General features: G+C 40.2%; 1 protein-coding gene across 9 annotated transcripts in view; it reads right to left on the bottom strand.

Annotated features, from left to right (window-relative positions):
- Nucleotides 1-19,869, bottom strand: part of ANK2 (ankyrin 2) — a 589,776-nt gene that overhangs the window by 20,495 nt on the left and 549,412 nt on the right. For 5 of the 9 annotated variants that reach the window (XM_084626827.1, XM_084626829.1, XM_084626826.1 and 2 more), the window contains 5 exons: nucleotides 18,491-18,616; nucleotides 15,909-16,031; nucleotides 12,593-12,625; nucleotides 10,241-10,262; nucleotides 1,079-6,901 (listed from right to left, as the gene is read on the bottom strand). In XM_084626827.1, coding sequence (XP_084482953.1) covers nucleotides 1,079-6,901; nucleotides 10,241-10,262; nucleotides 12,593-12,625; nucleotides 15,909-16,031; nucleotides 18,491-18,616 — 6,127 coding nt within the window. The remainder of the gene's footprint in view (nucleotides 1-1,078; nucleotides 6,902-10,240; nucleotides 10,263-12,592; nucleotides 12,626-15,908; nucleotides 16,032-18,490; nucleotides 18,617-19,869) is intronic. The other 4 variants (XM_084626832.1, XM_084626831.1, XM_084626833.1 and 1 more) reach the window with 1 other exon arrangement.

The raw sequence follows: 19,869 nt of genomic DNA, 5'->3' as shown, positions 1-19,869 counted from the left end.
GGGCAAACTGTTACTGGGATAAAAACTGTGTTTTCCAAGCTCTCTTTAGTCAATGCCAAAGAGAAGTCAAAAATGTACTGCAATTTGTTCTTTTTGATATATTATTATTTTAAAGAAATGTTATTCAATCACAAGGAATTTCAAATTACAGTTTGTATTTGTTATTTAGCAATATATTTTATTTGATTATTTCATAAAAGATTACTACAACTGAATTCAAAGAATAACCCAGGATATTTACAAAGAAAGCCTGGGAAAGACAAGATTCCACTTGTCAGTGTTTATATATTTCAGTGATAAAAGTATAAAGACCCATCCCCACATCCAATTTGAGACCAGCAGAGTTTAAGTTTTGGTTTTCCCATGGATTTCATGAAGTTACCATCTGAATATTTAGTTACAGGAATACAGATGTATGTATATGTTCATAAGTTTTAACTATTGGATTTTCTTTGAGGCTACTCAATGATATTATATAAACGTTAACATTTCTTGGGGGAAAACAACACCACCAATCACTATGCACTATATTAAGTTACTGGTGATATGTGGAGCATTCTTGAGAAATTTGCTGTCAAAAAACAAAAGGAGTTTAATGATTTTTAAGATGTGAAACAGTATTGAGGCCTCAAACTGCAAAAGAAAAAAAATACACCTATCCCAGTTTCAACAACAGTGCGTGTTTATTTGCAAAATAGTTTACTAATTTTATTTTATTAGTAAAAATAGGAGGTCAAGGAAAGCAAAAGGAAAACCAAAAGTCAAAACTCACATGGCCTGAAGAATCAGTTGTGTTAAAGCAAAATATCATGTTTTTAGCAAAGGATTTTCTGCTTATTGTGTTAACACTTTCCATAAGCATTCGCAGTGTGCAATCTTGAGACTGTTTCCAAGATAAGAAAATATAGACACAATACAATAACAAACACAGCTTACACAAACACATTAACAATCACAGAAAGCTCAAAGAAAATGATGCACAAATCACACACACACACACACGCGCGCGCACACACACAAAAGAATTATAAAATTCATGACATGCGTAGCACTAGGAATCCCAGTGGCTGGCAAATACCTTCAGCACGGTCATGGACATTTTCATCAGGAATACGCTCAATCTGAGTCTCAATGGACTCATCCCAAATGGGCCTGGTGTCAAAGATGTCTTCGGAAATTGAATGCTGGGTCTCAATGGATGGCACATTTTCAATAACAGAAACTTCTAGGGCGCTACTACTTTCATCATCTGAAATTAATTCTTGCTCTCTTTCTGACTGGGTAAGTCTATCCACTAACTTGGAAGCTTCATCACTAATCTCTTCAAAGAACTCTATGGAGTTTTTGTAAAGGTCAAAAAAATGGTCCTTATGTTCTTTTGTGGGACTACCAGTACTGTGGGAAGCTGGAGTGCTTCTGCCTTTAACTGGCAGTCTTGATGAAAATATCTTTGATCTTGCTGTTGTCACATCATCTGATTCTAGCTCAAGCTTCATCTCATCCACCCTCTCTCTGGTCTCTGCTTCCACCTCAGCATAACTCCTAGCTTTTATTGAACGCCTAGTCTTTGGATCTATGGGAACACTTGCATCAGATTCAGATTTGCTTCGACTATCTTGTTTCATAGATAGTTTGCATGTCATATCAAGAGCTTTGGGTGACTGTGGCTTCTTGATAGATGTTTCTGTGTATGCACACTGTTGCTCGGCTCTTTGGAAAGCTGCCTTGACAGGAATTTTAGACTTTGGTTTTGTTTGGTCATCCTTTATTTCATCTTGCAAGCTGTCCAGAAAGCCATCTGAGGGCAGGATCTCATATTCTGATTGTTGCAATGACTGCGGTGCAGCAGGAGTTGTTCTGACAGGAATTTTGGATTTGCTTTCAGAAGAAGGCACGCTGCTCTCCAGGACAGCAGTAGGGATTTCAATCACGGATCTCTGTTCCTCTGGTGAAGAGTCTGGGGACTCATCATCCTGTTCAGAATACACAGACCTAGTGACTGTGGAAAAATCTAACTGCACATCTATCACAGACTTCTCTGGAGAGATAGGGCAAGGCACCTGACTGCTGTCAAATGTATCATCAGTTTCCACTTTGGAGAAGGGATCTACTTCAGAAACTTCAGAGGCAGCAATCTCTTTCTTTGGTGATTTTGAAGAAACTGAAATACCCATTTTAATGGGAATTCTAGATTTAAGTTCAGCTTTTGTAGTACCCACACTCACACCTGTGCTCCTCATTTCCTCTGATTTATCAGAAAGCTCAGATACTGGTGATGCTAGTGTAAGTGCATCTTTTTCCTCTATATCAGTTTCATCTGATTCTGAAGGTGCAAATGGATCCGGTGATCTCTCTAGTTTAGCAGATTCCATCTCTGTGGCCTCTTTCATTTCTTCAGATAAAGAAACTTCTTCTTGAGACTGCTGCCCCACTTGGAAAAAGTGAAAGCTTTCATCTGCATAGTTCCTTTTGGTCATGTCAATGGCTCCACTTCGAGTCATTTCAAACAACTTTCCTTCCTGGAAGAGAAAAGGGTTTTGTTCACTAGTTGGTGTCCCTTCTTCTGTGGGTGTCCTGGCTGGTGTGGTATCAGGTGTTGTACCCTGTGACCGCCTGTCCACCATTAAACCAAAAATCTTTTGCTCCTCCTCTTTTACTCGAGCCTCAAAAGCTTCATCGTCTTCACGTATTTCACTCCACCTGTCAGAATCCACATCTGTTTTGGTGATGACCACTTGGCTGATCAGTTTTTCAGCTTCATCTTTTATATACTGAAGGGAAGTTTGATCTAATGCTATGGGGTCTGCTGCTGAAGGCACTGAAGTTGATATTTTCTGTTTTGACTCTATTTCCATATATACCTCTTCTGAAGTTTGATCTTCACCTGGAGGAGCATGTCTGTTAAGGGAACCTGCCACTAATGTGTCCTCAATCATTGTTTTTACTTCAACAGAATGAGCATCTCTGGGTGATGGACTGGTCATCTGCCTTGTATCAGTTTCTATCCTACTTTCACAGCTAGTGAAAAATTGTTCAGAAGGGACATTTTCATATGGGCTTGTTATATGTGGAGCACCACTTTCATCAGTATCTGCTGCATAGCCTTCAAATTCATCCTTTTTAGTGGTAAGGGATGAATATTCTTTGGAAGGTGTCTCACTATAAGAAACACTTTGGCATGTCTCAAAATCTTTGTCTGATTTTGTCAAAGCACTTCCCAAAGCAGAGCTTGCAGGGGAAACATCTTCAGCCAATGCATCATCTTGTGATGCAGGACTCTGAGAAGTATCATGTCCAAAGGGACCAAATACTTTCCCAGACACATCCCCTGAAGCACTGAGGTCTTCATGTGTTAACTTTCCAGCTGCATCAGTCTGTTTCTGAGAAGCATAGTGTTGCTGTTGTGCTGGGGATGGCTGATGAACCCAAACTTCTTTTTGAGCATCATCACCAACTGCATGATAGAAAGCACCATCAAGTCGTGTCATTGGGCCATTAGGGCTAATTGTCTCACTTTCATCTGTACTATAACAACACTTTGATTCATCTGTTTCTGCTATGATACCAGTATCAGAGTGAAAAATGTTTGATTCTTCAGTGTAAGCTTTACAGCTATCACCAAACGCAGGTGGTTCCTCCTTGTCTCCTTTTGTGGGCTTATCGGATTCTCCTTTGTACTCCTCCATCCTGAAAACATGTTGTTTGGGGTCAATAGGTTGAAATCCTGCTTCTTCAGGGCTGGAACTGGAGTCTACCCCAGATAGATGTGGTGAAGGAGGTTGCACTCTAATTACAGGTTCCATTAAGAGGCCTGAGTCAGCTTCTTTTTTCAGCTGAGTCAATTCTGGCTCACTTTCAGAAGAGGAAGAACTTTTCCTAATGTCTGCAGAAGACATCACTACTGTAGGTATATGTTTTTCTTCAATGGCTGTTGGCTCTGTTGCTTCATTTTCATATGCAGCACCTGAATCAGGAATTGAAGAAGATTCCTCTTGCTTTTTATCCTTTATGTATTCTCTTTTCTGTTTTGCTTCTTGTTCCAATTCATCAAACATTTTGACTTTGGTCACCATTTTAAACATCTCCTCTTCCGGAGTGAACCTCTTCTTTGGTTCACTTTCTGAATCATCCTCTGGCTCTTCACTGACTTCAGTGATTGTGGCTGACTTAGATATATTTGACAGTGCCTGCGAGTCTGCAGTTTTGGGTGTAATTTCATAGCTAATTTCTTCAGAGCTAGGAGTGTCAGGTGAAAGAGGACTTTTCCCAGAACTTTCCATGAGGGATGTTTGTTCTAAACTGTCATCTTCAGCACTTCCATCAGGGTCGCGGAGAATTCTGGAACGCATAGATGCCAGCTCTGGAAACATTTCTGCTCTGGTAGGGAAAGACTGAAGGGGAACCTGTCCTGCAAGAATGCCAGCCTTTGCTTTTTGTTCTACAGGGCTGCTTTCAAGTGAATCACGGCATGGCGACTCTTTCATAGGGCTAGGCTCCAGGGAATCAGGTGTTTTGTGTGATGAGTTATCTTCCAGCACTGGGCTTGCTTCCAATGAGTCTTTATGACTTATAGCCAGGGATTCATCTGCCACTGGGCTAAAGCTTTCACTGTGATGACTAGGAAGGGAAAGTTCCAACCCTTGGGGACTTCTAACAACAACATGATGTTCACAGGTCATCTCTTTCTCTAAACAGCTGTCATACATTTCAGAAGATTTAGTTACGTGTGTGTGTTCAGTGCTTTTGGATTCTTTTGCACTGCTAACATCTTTCATGATGGAAGCTGAGCTACTATCCGTAAGTTTGCCTGCCCCTTTCTCAGGGGCTGAAGGTACCTGTTCTGATAAATGATCGGGATGAGATTTGATAGCTTCAATATCTGCAGTTAGCTGTTCTGCAGCAATACCTCTTTCACCTTTCATTGGAGAGAGTTCCTTTGGAGAACATGTCTCTGCTGCTCTATGCACTGTAGTGGATTCTTTTGTTTCTCCAATTTCCTCATCAGTTTTCTTTGGTGAGAAAGACAGACTTTCAGGGCTTGTTTCTGGAGTCTCTGCCAGACCCTCATGCTTATAACTTTCCTCAGAGCTGATCTGAGGGGTTCCATCAAGCAGGCTACCAGGAGAATCTGCTACACCTTCATGTTTAAGGCTTTCTGAGCTTCCATCAAAAGCACCACTTTGCAAAGAGAGAGCAGGTAGGAAGCCATCTTTCACATATTCTGAGGGGATGGTAACACTGAAAGGACTGGTCAGTACTTGCTCTAAGTGAAGCTCTCCCTCCTCAGTGACTGAAAGGTGTCGGAACTGCTGGTACTTGTCATTACTCTCAAGCTCTTCTTTAATGACATCGGAAAAGTCGGTTGAAGTTTTTCTGTCCGGGCTGATCTGGAAGTCAGTATCTCCTTGGTCATCCTCAGCTGTACTTTCCTTCACAACTGCTGGCTCCTTGGAACTTTCTTCATCAAATACTGGAGAGAAAGGTTCAGTTCTTTTATAGCTTTGTTCTTGTACCTGGCCTCTATCTACAGGTTCCTCTTTAGCGTAATCAGAAGAAGCTTTTGGTCCTTTTTTTGATGGGGAATCTTTATCTATCTTAAGGACTTTGGTTTGTTTGACTGTCAGCCTCTCTTTTTTGTTTGTTTTCCTAGGTGGTGGTACCTGTCCTGTTTCACTTTCTAAATAAACTGCTTCTCTCTTAGTTGGTTCTTTGTCAGAGAGCTGCTGCTTTTGTTTGATAGCTTTGTGCTCAAACAGTCCAGATTTATTCTTGGATGGATCTTGCCCTGACTGGAAGGCTTTCATCAGCTCCCGGACTGACATAGTCTCTTCAAGTCTTTCTGTTTTAGCTGAGGGTGAAACAGGTGGCTGTGCTTTGTGCACTATTTTTTTAGCTTGCACTGGCCTTGTAACAGGCCTCTCAGTAGTGATTTCTTTTGGTTGGATTCTGACAGGCAGTTTTGAACGTACTTTCTGTTCATCTTCCACTCGCTTCTGAAGAGCTTTTACTTTGTCTTTTATAGAGCCAATAGGCGTTTCTTCTATTACAGGGGATACAGCGCTAACATCAGGAACAGCTGCAGGTGTTAAACCTGGCTCATCATCTAATGACTCCTCAGAACTGAACTTTGTTAGTCCTGATTGTTCTTCACTGCTTTGTGTCTCTCCCTCTCCTTCCTTTTGCCTTTGTTTATCTTTTAGTTTCCTCCTAACTGGTTTTTTAATTTCCAAGGCTGGTTTGCGTTGTTCCTGTGTACCTTGAGTTTCAGCTGTTGGAGAGCCCTGTTCTCCTTTTTCAGAACCCCTGCTTATAACAACAGCTTCAAATCTCTCTCCTACTAAATCTTCTTGGAATGTTTGTGGCTCCACCTCATGAAGAGACACATACGTTTTTAAGTCCTCGATAAGATAGTCTACCATTCCTGTCATGTCTGTCTTTCTTATCTCTGTTGTTCCTTTTCCTATCCTAAGTTCTATACAGGCAGGTTCAATGACTTCTAAAGGAACATTTTGTCTGGCCTCTTCAATTTCTTCATCACTGACAATAACCCATTCCTCTTCCACTAGCTCTCGTCCAGAATGGGACCTCGGCAGTATGTGGTCTTCTCTTGTGTAGGTTCCACATCTGAGAATTTCATTTACTTTCTCTAAGTCCTCTTTCACTCTTTCCACAATTTCAAAAGGCTCCCCTGGCTCTTCTTCAGGGGCTTTCCCAAGATCTTTCACCTTAATGGAACCTGACTGATCAGAAGGGTCAGTTGTCAAGATGGCAGTCATTTTGATCAAATCTTGTTTCATCTCAGAAACTTCAGATAGCAAGTCTGGACTGGCTAGTACTGGGACTTCATTAACCAGGTGGCTTTTCAGGATAGATGTTTCTGTAGATTCTGTCTCGTCATCATCTTTGATGTGAATGAAAAACATTGAAAGTAAAATGGAAATCAAAAATAGAGATTGAAAAATGTAATCAGGACTGAAAATGACAGTCTTTGGTTGCATTGGTAGGAAGGTCAACAAAATGGGCTGGGCATGGTGGATCCACAAGATCTGAGGATACAAGAGCAAAGCAAAGCTAACAGGAAAAAAAAACTGAAAAGGAAAATGGGCAGGAAATAACTTGCTTAATTTTCCCACTATTGCACATCCACACATACAACACCACCAAAGCTTAACAAACCAAATTATCAGGACAACATAAAAATTACAACAACAAAAATTAAAAATAAAAAACAATGCGGGAACACAGTGAAATTACACAGATAGACATCTCAAGATTGTTTGATGTTATAGATCAATGTAAAAAAAAAACCAAGAAAAAGGAAAAAAAAAAAGGGGGGGGGGGCAAGCAAACAAACAAAAAACCCATTAAAATTCGATTTCCTCTAAGTGAAAGCCAGTGGTAGCAAACTGTCAGAGTAACATTTGGGTAGAAGTAGGCATTTGTTTTTCTTAATGATCAAAATAAAAAATATTTATGTGTATTTAATTCTGCAGTAATCTAAAGTATGATCAAATATAGAGAGATCTGAATCAGCTGCAAACCGGCATTTCATCTAAGGGGATCTCACACCTAAACAATGAAACAAACATTCTTCTGCTTCAAGAGGTATGGTCCTTTCCTTGGAACATCCTCATTGACAAATAACATATAGATAGAGGATAAAAAAAGAGAAGGAAAAAAAAGAAGGGGAAATAAAAATAACCTTGAATCAACTTAAATGTGAATTTAAAGGTTCAAAAAATGTAATGTATGGCAACCAAAAATCAGACATTCACACTGGACACACATACAGTTTATGTAAGCCAAGTTATTTCCATGCAAAGCAAAGGTGTTGGGTATGTAGCCTTACTTAAAAGCAATAGGTGGAGAATGGTTATAAATTAAAATAATACATGAAAATAAAACACAACATACTGTGGTGAAGTATTGAAGTATTAGCTATTCTCCACAACCAATATACAAAGTATAGGATTGTAGGCAGCTCAGGATATGGCACAGTTGCTTGTGGAGAATATTTTGTGACAGGGCCCAATTCGAACAAGGATTATTAAGAAATCTGCATCTGATTGAATAAAATAGTACAGGATTAATGTCAGTTATGTCCAGAGCACCACTGTTATTTGTAATGTAATGAATTTTTCTTGCTTTTAAAAATATTACAGTATACTAAGAGTGATATGTTTCGGTATCATAAGGTATTAATTGAAGATGGAGTAAACCAAAATGAAAGATTCTGTGCAACCAAATATCTGCATTTGTTTAAAAAAATATTCACCCTGTTGCAATACTTTTTTTGTATTTCATGAATTCAGAGTATTCCTCCACTGGGGAAGTAGGCACAGTAAAACTGGACTTTTTTGTTTCCCAGACTAACAGGTCATTTCTGTGTTGTTTTATAGTATTACCAAACGCCCATTATGGTAAACGAGAGGGCTAACAGAGCAACTAAGGTTTGATGGGAAATAAAGGAAAGCTTGTGAAATCTCCAGAACTGCTGGGAGACATTTGAGACAAATTCAACATTGTGCACGCTTCATAATACTTGACAAATTGTCAGTTCATGGGAAATACTGGCATTAAGCCCACTACCAATGTGAATAGGTAGTGTGGACCCCTTTATCTATGTAGAGCAGCCACAATTCTTATGGATTTCCACATAGGTCCAGGGATCCAGGTTAGTGGGTACTGATACAGGTTGGGAGGTCTAGTTAGCTGCTTCTGACTGGTATGGAATTTTATTGGGATTTTAAGAATCCAGGCTCTTTGAAAAGCCTATTTGTTCTAATGAAAATCACTCCGTTTCAGCAACAAAAGAAGAGGGTTGGTACATCAGGGATGGGTTTTTTCTTGTTTTTTGTTTTCAAAATCCTTTAAGTTAGGATTTCCAAATGCTTCATTTCTTTCTAGTAACCTTTTAATCTAGTAAATAAAAACAAAATTTGCGATGCACTGTGTCTGCATGGAACCCCACTAACTTCAGTGTAACTCCGCATGGGCACAGGAGCCTGACCTTTTGGCAGGGTCAGGGCCTCGGCTATGAACCCCAAAAGAGAAAAGATCGGTTTGCCATTGTGCAAATAATTACCATTAAATCCTGTAAAACCCTCACACTAGAAAGGAGTTTATTACACAGTGGCACCATGCGCTAAATAAATAATTTTTTAAAAAATGGGGAAATGGGGAAGATTAATGTCTCAGGAATTTGGTGCTAAAAATAACTAATTCTAATTTGGTGTGTAGTGCCACATGGATCAATAGCAAAACTTCCAAAGACAGTATGCAGAAATGAACTTTTTCCTCTGTATTAAATTGTATTCACTTTTAAAGATGGCTGCAACCCCGAAACAAGTCAAAAGTCATTTTTTCCCCCAAAATGCAGTTAGTAAGAAAAATTGCTGCATACAAAAGCTCTCAGCTCTCCTCACAGGATTGTTCAAATTGAGCAGATAAATTTGTCTGGGTTTGCATCTTCATTAAAGGGAGACATTTAGCAGAGCACTTGTTTGTTATAGTGCAGCTGAAGAAACATCTGAAGAAGTGGTGTTTTACCCACAAAAGCTTATGCCCAAATAAATGTTAGTCTTTAAGGTGCCACCAGACTCCGTGTTGTTTTTGTTTGTTATGGGTTAGGACCAAGCCAGTCCACTCTCACTAGTCCACCATTAATCCCTATCACTCCAACTAATAACTGTCAGGCTCCAGTAATAATGGCGGAGGGGGGGGACCTAATTAAAGCCATATAGCCAATCATATTTCACCACAGTAATGGGGATTACACAGCCTGATTACTTTGGACAGTATCACTTTTACATATGCCTGTGTTTCTTGTAATCAAGGTAATGAAGTATATTGGGGAGTTTAGTGATGCTTTTATTAAAAAGTGATACTGTCATTTCTCTGATAAAAATGAGGTGACAATACTATGCCAACAAACATACAAAAACATAAAAATGGAGGGATGGATATTTATACAAGCATAACAGCAATAGCAGGATTTCTAGGGATGTTGAAGGAAAGTGAATGCTTAGATGAATTGTCTTAATATGGTATTATTTATAAATTTATAAGTTAAAAATGTATTTAATTGAATAGCTGCATTCCTATTATATTGCTTACTATTACATTTTTAAACTATTATAATTATTAGTAATGTCAATTAGAGCTTGCGGTCTCTTTCATGCTTTTCTTTATTCTTAATCAGCTTTCACACAAACAGTTGTTATAATTTTTTTAATCTTACTTTTTTCTGAGGTCATGTCAACCTGAAAGAGAACACACAAAGTGAAATGGTTACAATATCACACTTGTGCATGTATATATATGTATATATAAGGTCTTATGGGGTAAATTTTCAAAGTTCGCCTTTGGTTTTGTCTTCACAGTTTTGTCTGTGGAATTCTGACAGCACTATTATTTGTGCACAAATAAAAGAATCTCACATGTAAATGGAATTTACACATCCAAAATGGTGTGAACAAAATTAGGGGTTACATTCTGAACATTTAACCCTGAGAGTCAACTCTACTGGTAGAATGAATGGAAAGAAAGGAATTGGGTAATGCTAAAACTATATTGCATATAACCCTGGGGCCCACCGTTTGTCTTCAGTAAGTGTGAAGAATTCCCATATCCGCCAATAAGAATTCTATATGTGGATAAATGCAAGATGTTGCCCCAAACTATTATCTTTATCTTCTATCTCTTGCTTTTCAAGGGAGTGATCAGAACAGAAATACATTATTACGAATTGTGACACACACCTGCCTTATGATCACTTGTAGGTTACATTACTATTGGTAAACCTTAGGTGAACAACTACAGATTAATGTAAGCAACTATTTTAATGTCAATGTCCTTGTGTAATTACTGCACTGCTAGTGGAAATCCCACAGATGAACAAAGGGAAATACAGACTCCCTAAAATTGGTCTAATTTTTGGACAATTCACCTCACAATAGTTCCCCAAGTGTTCTTCTATGTCTGTATAATAATGAATTTTAGTAATACAAAATCAGTAAAAACTACTATTTTAATTCTATGTTGGGATATTGACCCAGGCAGGTCATTTTTAAAACTGAAACAATTAGCCTCATGGTTCAGGGTCTAACACTGTTGGGTGTTGGGAAGGGAGTTGTAACTCCTATGTGTATCAGCAATTGACAGAAGCAGGATATCAGATTAGATAGATAAATGGAAACAGATTTTCAGAAATGTTCCACACCCATAACTGGGCCAGATTTCCAAAAGAGCTCAGCCGCTATTAGGCTCTTCAAAAATATGGCCATACTTTTACTTGCCACCTGCCAAGTGCTGAGCACTTCTGAAAATACGGCCCAATTATTTAAATGTCTATGGCCTAAGGTGTGTTCTATTATAATCATTCCAATCCCTAATATTTAGTTTTTTAAATGGCAACCTGAATAATTGTGTTATCTAAAATTCTTGCAATAGTAGTTTCCAAACTCCGTTCTGTGATTCGTGGAGAATATGTTAATAGTTCATAGGGTGCTGGCTGGTCATATGATTCTAGCTCTCTCTTTCTGTTTCCAGCTGGTAACCGTCAATACAACACAACTAAAAATACATAAATATTTTTCTGATGTTACTTCACCATGTAAGGCTCAGAGCCTAAGAAATATCTGTAATTGCCAGAAGAATATAATGTGATTGCAAATATAAGAGGAGCTGACCCATCAGACAAATACATGGACTTTGTCATAAAAGGTACAGATTCTCAAGTGGGTTACAGCCCCTTTGTGCAATTCAGGTGGCACAAAGGGCCATAATCTGGCTTCAATTCCTCACCAAGAATTTCCCTGGTGTAGTGGAACTGTCTGCTGGATGTAACTATGCTGGATCTGGGTTTGTGCCTGTGTTGTAGAGCATGTCAGGGTTGTTCCAAAGGGGTCAGAGCACAGCTCTGCTATGCCATGCTCCATTGGCACTTGGGGTCTTGTAGAATTGCCTAGTAGCAATTCTAAACTGTATGAGAATCAGGAAGGTGTAACTAGCACCTAGACACCATCCTTTATCTTCTGCACTGAGTAGCTCTGAGACAAGAGAGAATCAGGCCACATGTTTTTGAGACATAGGTGCTGGAACTAGAAGTGCTGGGGGTGCAGCAGCACCCCGTGGCTTGAAGTGGTTTCCATCATATGCAGAGTGTACAGTTTGGTTCAATGGCTCTCAGCACCCCCACTATACAAATTGTTCCAGCACCACTGCTTTGAGACTACAAAAAACTATTGAAATCTTTTCAATACCGAAAAAAAAAAGGTCCTTTGTATTTATTGTTGGATAAAACACCATTTTTTCCCTAGGTAAAAACAACAAACCTTTGCACCCTTCTACCCATCAATTTTGCAAGCAACCATGAATCTCACTGAACTTCATAAAATGGAACTTAAACAGGACTAACCTATAAGGAATGGTGCTCCTAACTGAACCATCTCATTAGCACTAGGTCAGTGGACAATATAATATGCCCCAAAGGACAAAACATTCAGTCTTCTAAGACCTATGCTAGTGCTCACTTGTTAGTAGAAATAACCAATAGCAGAGCCATGATGAAGTGGCATTATAACACAATTACCTCTTCTTCCTGCTCTTGGTCTGATTCCGATTCCTTTCAGCCCCAAAATGCCATGCAACAAGAGAGGGGAAAAAGAGAGGAGAAAAAATACGGACTATTGAGAAGAAAAGGATAGGAAAAGTATTGTTTCTGACAAAATTCAACAGGCAAAGAGTAGGTAAAAAGCACAGTTTTTGCAAGTCAGTTGTCACGAATCAAAAATGGCAGAGGGTCAGTTTAAATATAAAAGGTGGCAGTGTCAAGCAAATTATAAACAGAAAAGCTGCTTGTGGGATATTAGGCTTCTAATGTGTCCTAAATCCTGTGATGGAATGTAGGTATACACCATAGAACTCGTACATACTGTGTATATTAAGGGAGCATGGGTAAATACTTAAAAATACTTAATAATTACTTAATAATTAATAACCCTTTCAAAACTAAAGTGTTACGAGCAGTGTTAAGGCATATGATAGAGACATGCAGCATATACATAAAAGTATGGTGCTCTAGTTGACTATTACAAGGCACCTTCTACAGCAGGTTACAACACATCTCACAATAACGTAATGTATTTCTTCTAATCATGTTTAATCAAGGGTGAAATTCACCCCTGGGCAGGGGGCTGCCCATCTGGTAAGAAAGAATGGCAACAAGACAGACGTTAGTCTCGCTTAATGCACTCTTGGAAGGCACTCAAGTACTGTGGTTATTAGAGAGGTACAAGGAGGATAGAATAGAATTGTGCTGGCCCTCTGCACAGGTGAATTCCTCTTAGTGCCTGAACCAGCTCTCATTGAAATGAATGAAAAGACTTATGGACTTCAGTGGAACCCCAATTGGGCTCAAATATACTATTTATAAATATTAGCAAATACTGACTTGTTCCTACTTGCCTTTGCTATTAGCTGCTTTCCTTCACCAGGTATATCAATATGCCCTTTGAGAAGGTTCTGATTAGAGAGCAGTTGCAAAGTATGATGTTGTTAAGCACACTGTGGCAGATTTTTGACAGCTTTGAACAGATGGCAAAAAATGTTCCTGCTGTATTAGAATCCTATTTAGGATTTGATTCTGTTAGCTTTGATGCTGTTATAACTACTGTAACTTGTAGAGCACATTAACTATTGCAACTTCACTTCTGTCCAACGATATGAATGAACAATGAAATTGTTCTGTCAGTGACATGGAAATGCCATTGCAAGATACTTTGATTTTCAAGCCTCTTATGGCCAGGTAATAAATAATAAAAATATATTTGGAACTTCTTTGGCACTTTATATATGAGGAATGTGCATTATAGATATTAACAAATTTATTCTTATATAACCCTGTGAGAGGTGGGCTTGAATGGGAACTCCATTTCTATAGAGAAGGCATTAGGGCACAAAGTGGTCAAGCAATTTACTCGAGATCACATAGGAAGTCTTTGGCAAAGATGAGAATGGAACCTAAGTCTACTCACTGATTTCCAGTTCTGTGTTTTAACACTGTACAGAATTGTCATTAGCTTCAATATAATTTTGGCATGGAGATCAAGCTTAGCCTAGGCCCATTCCAAAATCAACTGAAGTCCATGGTAGTCTTTCCACTAACTTCAATGGGCTTCACATCACACTTTGCATATCCCTTGTGACCCAGATTTTGTTTTTTGGACTATTCCATCTCCAGAATGAAGGGTATGTTTAAAAACTTAAAGAATGGAAATAATGTCATTTGAAATTCAGTCAGAAAGATATATTGCCTCAAATCTGATATATTCCCCCCATGCAAAGTGATATGTCAAATATGCATTGTGTGTTCTCAAAAGAATGGTTGTGCCAATATTCAAATAAACTGATAGATTCTGAATACTATTTATTTTTCCCTTGCTAATACTAAAACCCTTAGGCCTGGTTGACACTACAGCATTAAGTCAACTAAGGCAGCATATGTCGACCTAATTATGTCAGTGTACACACTATCGCCTTGCTCCCACCAATGTAAGGGCAGGTCTACACTATAGCTGAGATCGATTCACCAGCGGTCCATTTAGCAGGTTTAGTGAAGACCCACCAATTTCACAGCAGATTGCTCTCCAGTCGACTCCTGTACTCTACCCCGGATGAGAAGAGTAAGGTAAGTCGACGGGAGAGTTTCTCCCGTTGACTCACCGCGGTGTATACCTGTGATAACTCGACCTAAGGTATGTTGACTCCAGCTACGTTATTCACGTAGCTGGAGTTGCGTAGCATAGGTCGACTTACCGCAGTAGTGTAGACATAGCTTAATTGTCCTACTGCTCCAACATAGAAACTCCACCTCCACGAGAGACAAAGGGCTTATGGCAGTATAGTTAGGGTGATGCAGTGTCCCTGTAGACACTGCGTTACTTATATCTACTGGCTATCATTCTGTCCACTGGAGCCATGAAATTGACAAGAAGCCAGCTCCTGGCTCCCCAGCCAGGCTGCTACCCGATCTCCGCTACAAGCTGGGCTGCCACCCAGGCTCCTGGCTCAGGCTGCTGCCCAGTCTCCCCATTCCCCATGGGCAGCCGTGCTGCCCCCTCAGGGTCCCGGCTCCCCACTCCAAGTCAGGCTGCTGCCCAGGCTCCCAGCTCCATGCTCTGATCTGGGCTGCTGCCTGGGCTCTCAGCTTCCTGCTCCCTGCTGAGAGCATGGCAGATGACCGGACTCCGGGTGCAGATCACCCCGCTGGAAGCACGGATGCCCCCCTGGGTTTCTAATTTCCCCACCAGGAAGAGAGCAGCCACACCGGGCTTCTTGGCTCCCCACTCCCTGCCAGGAATGGGGCAGTCGACTGGACACCAAGCATAGATCTCCCCACGAGGAGCCTGGCTGCCTTCCCTGGTCTCTTGGCTCCGTACTCCCCACGGGGAGTATGGCTGTGCCCGGCAGGAAGCTCCGCGCCTGGAGTCTGGTCAGCTGCCGTGCTACTGGTGTGGAGCGGGGAATCGAGAAACCCAGTGCGGCTGTCCCATTCCTGATGGGGAGAAGGGAGCCAGGAGGCGGGCAGCCAGGCTCCCAGTGAGGAGCAGGGAGCCGCATATCGAGCTGAAAGCCCTGGCTTTCAGTCCCCCACGCTGCCCCTCTTAAATCAGTGAAAGCGCTCCTGGTGAGGATGCGCACTAACGACAGAAGGGCAGTGTGGACATGAACCACTGCAGCTGTATGTCAGCCTAACATAGATTGACTTGAGTTTATAGAAAACATGCCCTAAATTATAAGTCTTTAACAATCTTTTGCCCTCCTGCCTATTTCCTGGTTGTGCTGTGATACTGATGATCCTAAACAAAAACTTCTATAAAGCTCTGATATAGTACAGTTAACATTACCTTTGTGTAAAGTGGCAATGTGATATTTAAGTTGCAGATGGCTTGATGGACTAGCCCTCTTGTAGATTTTGGCTCCTTCATAAATGATAGTCGCCCACAAGGTTCTTGTGTGGAGTCTCGTACCTAATGCAGCAAAGATATAAAAGTTTAATCTGTACTTTAGCTGCACTCTGTATTCCATATGCAGTGTCAAAACTAGTTACAGGAAGAGATTAGCTTTGGAAAAAAGCTTCTTCATGTATGTGGATGTATGTTTATGGTCTTGTTGTTTCTGTTTGTTATATATTTGAGTATGTGTATATATGTGAAAAACAGGAGAGATCAGCTAAACAATTTAGACACTTTGAAGTCAGTAATAACGATTTATTCACACAATGCAGTTTGAGACAGTAATTGCACTGTGACTATGCTCTCATGGTAACCGGCACTAACTCTGTTTTTCATTGACATATTGATGCTAGGTCATTTTAAAATTAATCTATAAAATAAAAACTTTCAAAATTCACACATACTACCACCATAATCTATACATGCCTTTGTATCTTCCTAGGTAGATTATCATCAATTGCTGCTTCTTTGACTTCATTAGTAACAAGAGACAGTAATTGATCATTTAGCCTCTGCTATAGGCAGAGAGTGACAAAGGTCACACTTAAAAGTTTTCTTCCATTTCAAAATACCTTATCAATTAAAGCCATAATCAGTGCACTTAACATTGAGAATACTGCTGGAATATCTCTGAAAAACTGCAAGTTATTTAAGTGTGACCATGTATAACCCCTGAAACAAAACAAAATGATTATGAGATCATGAGATGTTCTGAGACTTCGAAGTAAACCTTGGAAGATCCCCATGTATCACATCTGTAAGGCAGAACTGGACATGCAACATTTAGGACTTCAAATATGAAGTGTTTTTAGGTTCTGTAAATAGTCTTGGGAAGTACATACAAATAAAAGAATTATACCTAATTACGGGTTTCCTCACCAAGGCCAAATGATAAAAATTCATCTTAAATATAGCCATGTGGTTACACGCGTCTATTAACCTGAATCTACAGGACGGAGAGCCACACGACATACTTTCAGGACTGTATTAGAAAATTCAGGATGGGTCACAACCATGTGAAGCCAGCAGTATGTGACAAACACAGCTGAATCGGTTCTATAGAAAGAAGTCACATTCCTCCAATAGTGGGCTGGGTTGGAGGGCGGGGGGAGGTGACACACGAGGGCGTTCCTTGGTTATGACTAACCTATCTAGAATTGTAGGTGCTTTCTCAAAATTCACTTCTCAAGTAATCCCCTTTTGTATCGCTGACTAGCTAAATTAATTTTACATCACAGAGATCATTAAACGTTTTTAAGTTAAACAAGGACGTGAAATGACTGGTTTAGCAATCTCAGCCCCAGTAGGCCCTGGCACCACTGTTGGTGATACAGAATTACCCCAATACTCCGAGGCACAGTCACTTAGGGATGGCTTTGAAACCCATTGTCAGAGAATTGGGGGAAAATCTGCTCTGCACTGCCTATGAAAGTGCTTTTCTATGGGCTGTTTCTAGTGCCACTGATATGACAATTTTCAAAAGTAATTGAGTCACCTTATAACTGCACCTGAAGCCCTCTGAACCTCTCCCTCTAAAAGGAGAGAAGTGCATTTGTCAGAGGTAGGTGTAAGCACAGCAGATCCATGCCAGTAGGTCTACAGCTGTTATCACAATCAGCTTGCTCCTCCACTTGAGACCCTATGAAGGCAGTGGATGAGCAGCATAATTTGAAATACACATAAAGGACTCATTCCTGCTCACATTAAAGTCAAAGGACGTTTTGCATTGCCTTCAGTCGGAGTAAGTTTGGGCCCAGAGATGAAGAATACCTATGGCACAATTGAAGAACTACACCTGTATTTATATGATTTTGGTGTGATAAGTAGTAAGGCCAGCACAGTACAATTCAGCCAACCTGTCTGTGATGCAGACCAGTACTTGTAGCTTTCTCGTGAACCACAGTCAAACCACTTAGTATCAGCGCTCCGGAGGCTTATCTGCTACTATAAATAGCAGAGTTCGAATACAGGAGTATTAAGAGGATTTTCCCAATTATGTAAATCCACTTGCTGCCTTGCACAAGTGTTTCCTTCTGTCACAATGTATTTCTGTAAAACAGAGGACTGCACTTGCAAATGGACCAATCAAAGGATGAAAAATAAAACATAAGGACTAAAGGAGCTGTTCCTTCATCTCATTAGATAGAGAGCAGTCTTCCAAAAGAGACAACATTAACGACTGAAATGCATCACTGTAAGTATGCCATGCACTGATGAGAGTGATATAGCCACAGATTAGTACGCATACCGTGCATTTTTACCCAGATTTGGGACCATTCAATAAAGTCTGGTTTGCCCTACCAGACAACAGGAGGCAGTGGTTGCTCATATCAACAAAATACTTATTTCAGAATTTCTTACATGTGAAGGTGGGGAATCTGTGGGATGGACATTTTCCAGACTGACAAGTGTATTGAAAACCCAGAGCCAGCCCTGAATAAAACCACAGTCCATAACTGAAGTTATTCCATTACCTTGACGAACAGTGGAAGTCTATTTTCTTTGAAGGCATAAAAACTGAATATATGATGTTGCCCACTTTTTGTTAGTGGCACCAGATTGCCAAAGCAGTCAACGTAGATAGGCTTTCCTTCTAATACCTATGTGGAGTTAAAAAAAGAAACCCCCCCAAATCATATGAATGGCCATATTCAATATTCATTTCTACCACATTTTGATTTATCCTTACGAAAGCACAATTCTGCATTGATTTGAACCAATCTTAAAATTTTCAGAATACAATGATCTCAACGCTCAGCATTAGTGTTGCCATCTATAATTTTCCAGAATGTGTGAAGACACATTTCAGATGATTAACTTCAATTCTAATTTTGAATATCATACTAGTTTCATCTACTAAGAGTAGTGAGAAGTGCTTATTAATGAGAACGATGCCTTGTGTTCCGTAAATCTGTGCAGATTTTCCATTTACAAGAACGTGTGCATTTTTCAGCATACTGCACTAAACTGGTTACCATACAGTGGCCCTCACCCAGGGCACCCGCTAGCATCATGCCACAGCACGACAAGTGCACCTACCCCAGTTTTCTTTTCAGCTCTCACCTGCCCTTTTCTGACTAACTCTGTTCCCTCTTCAAGCAGTCAGTCACTCTGTGTTCACCACTACAGTTGAAGGAAAGATCTTAGTACATGAGCAAACTCAGGATCCCAATTTTGAGCTAGCATGTAGCAAATTTGGCTGAGAGTATCGTGAGGTTACACGTTTTACCTTCTTGGTCAATTCAAATAATTCCATAGTTTGTGTATTCTGCAGCAGGGTGACCGTAACGGTCCAATCTACTTGGAATAGTCTTAGAGCTGAGGCTTTTGCCTTGGGCTCCATAGGCCCAGTTTTCAGAGGGGTTGTGCACTTGCAGATCCCACTGGCTCCCACTAAAGTTATGAGCCTTCAGTACCTCTGAAAACCAGGCCTCAAGTGAATGTCTAGGATGCCTCTAGGATACTGCTTCTATCTCCTGGTAGTTATTTATATGACCCTTCCTCAGTCCCAGGGAACTCATCTCATCACAGTTTTTGGAGTCACCCCACACAAACTATCAGCACATTCAAAGAGCACTTCTTACCTCTACCTCCCCAGAATTTAGCCTTGCCAATGTAATGAGTATCTATTTTATCTGTCTTCTCTGCAAAAGATTGCCTATCACCGCCTTTAGCACCAGATGCTGAACCTGAGAAATCATTTATGGATGTTGGGATTTAGAGTAGAAAAATGTGTTTGTAAGGAGGCAGAATGCACTGTGCTTTATCCATTTCCCGCTTGTCATCAAATTTGAAGGAATTGACTCAGCCAGTAAAAGAGCATTTAACAAACAGCGCTAATATCCACACAGAA

Source organism: Lepidochelys olivacea (assembly GCF_965140295.1).
Source record: "Lepidochelys olivacea isolate rLepOli2 genome assembly, chromosome: 4".
Classification (NCBI taxonomy): Eukaryota; Metazoa; Chordata; order Testudines; family Cheloniidae; genus Lepidochelys; species Lepidochelys olivacea.
This window is presented reverse-complemented; position numbering and strand designations above follow the sequence as displayed.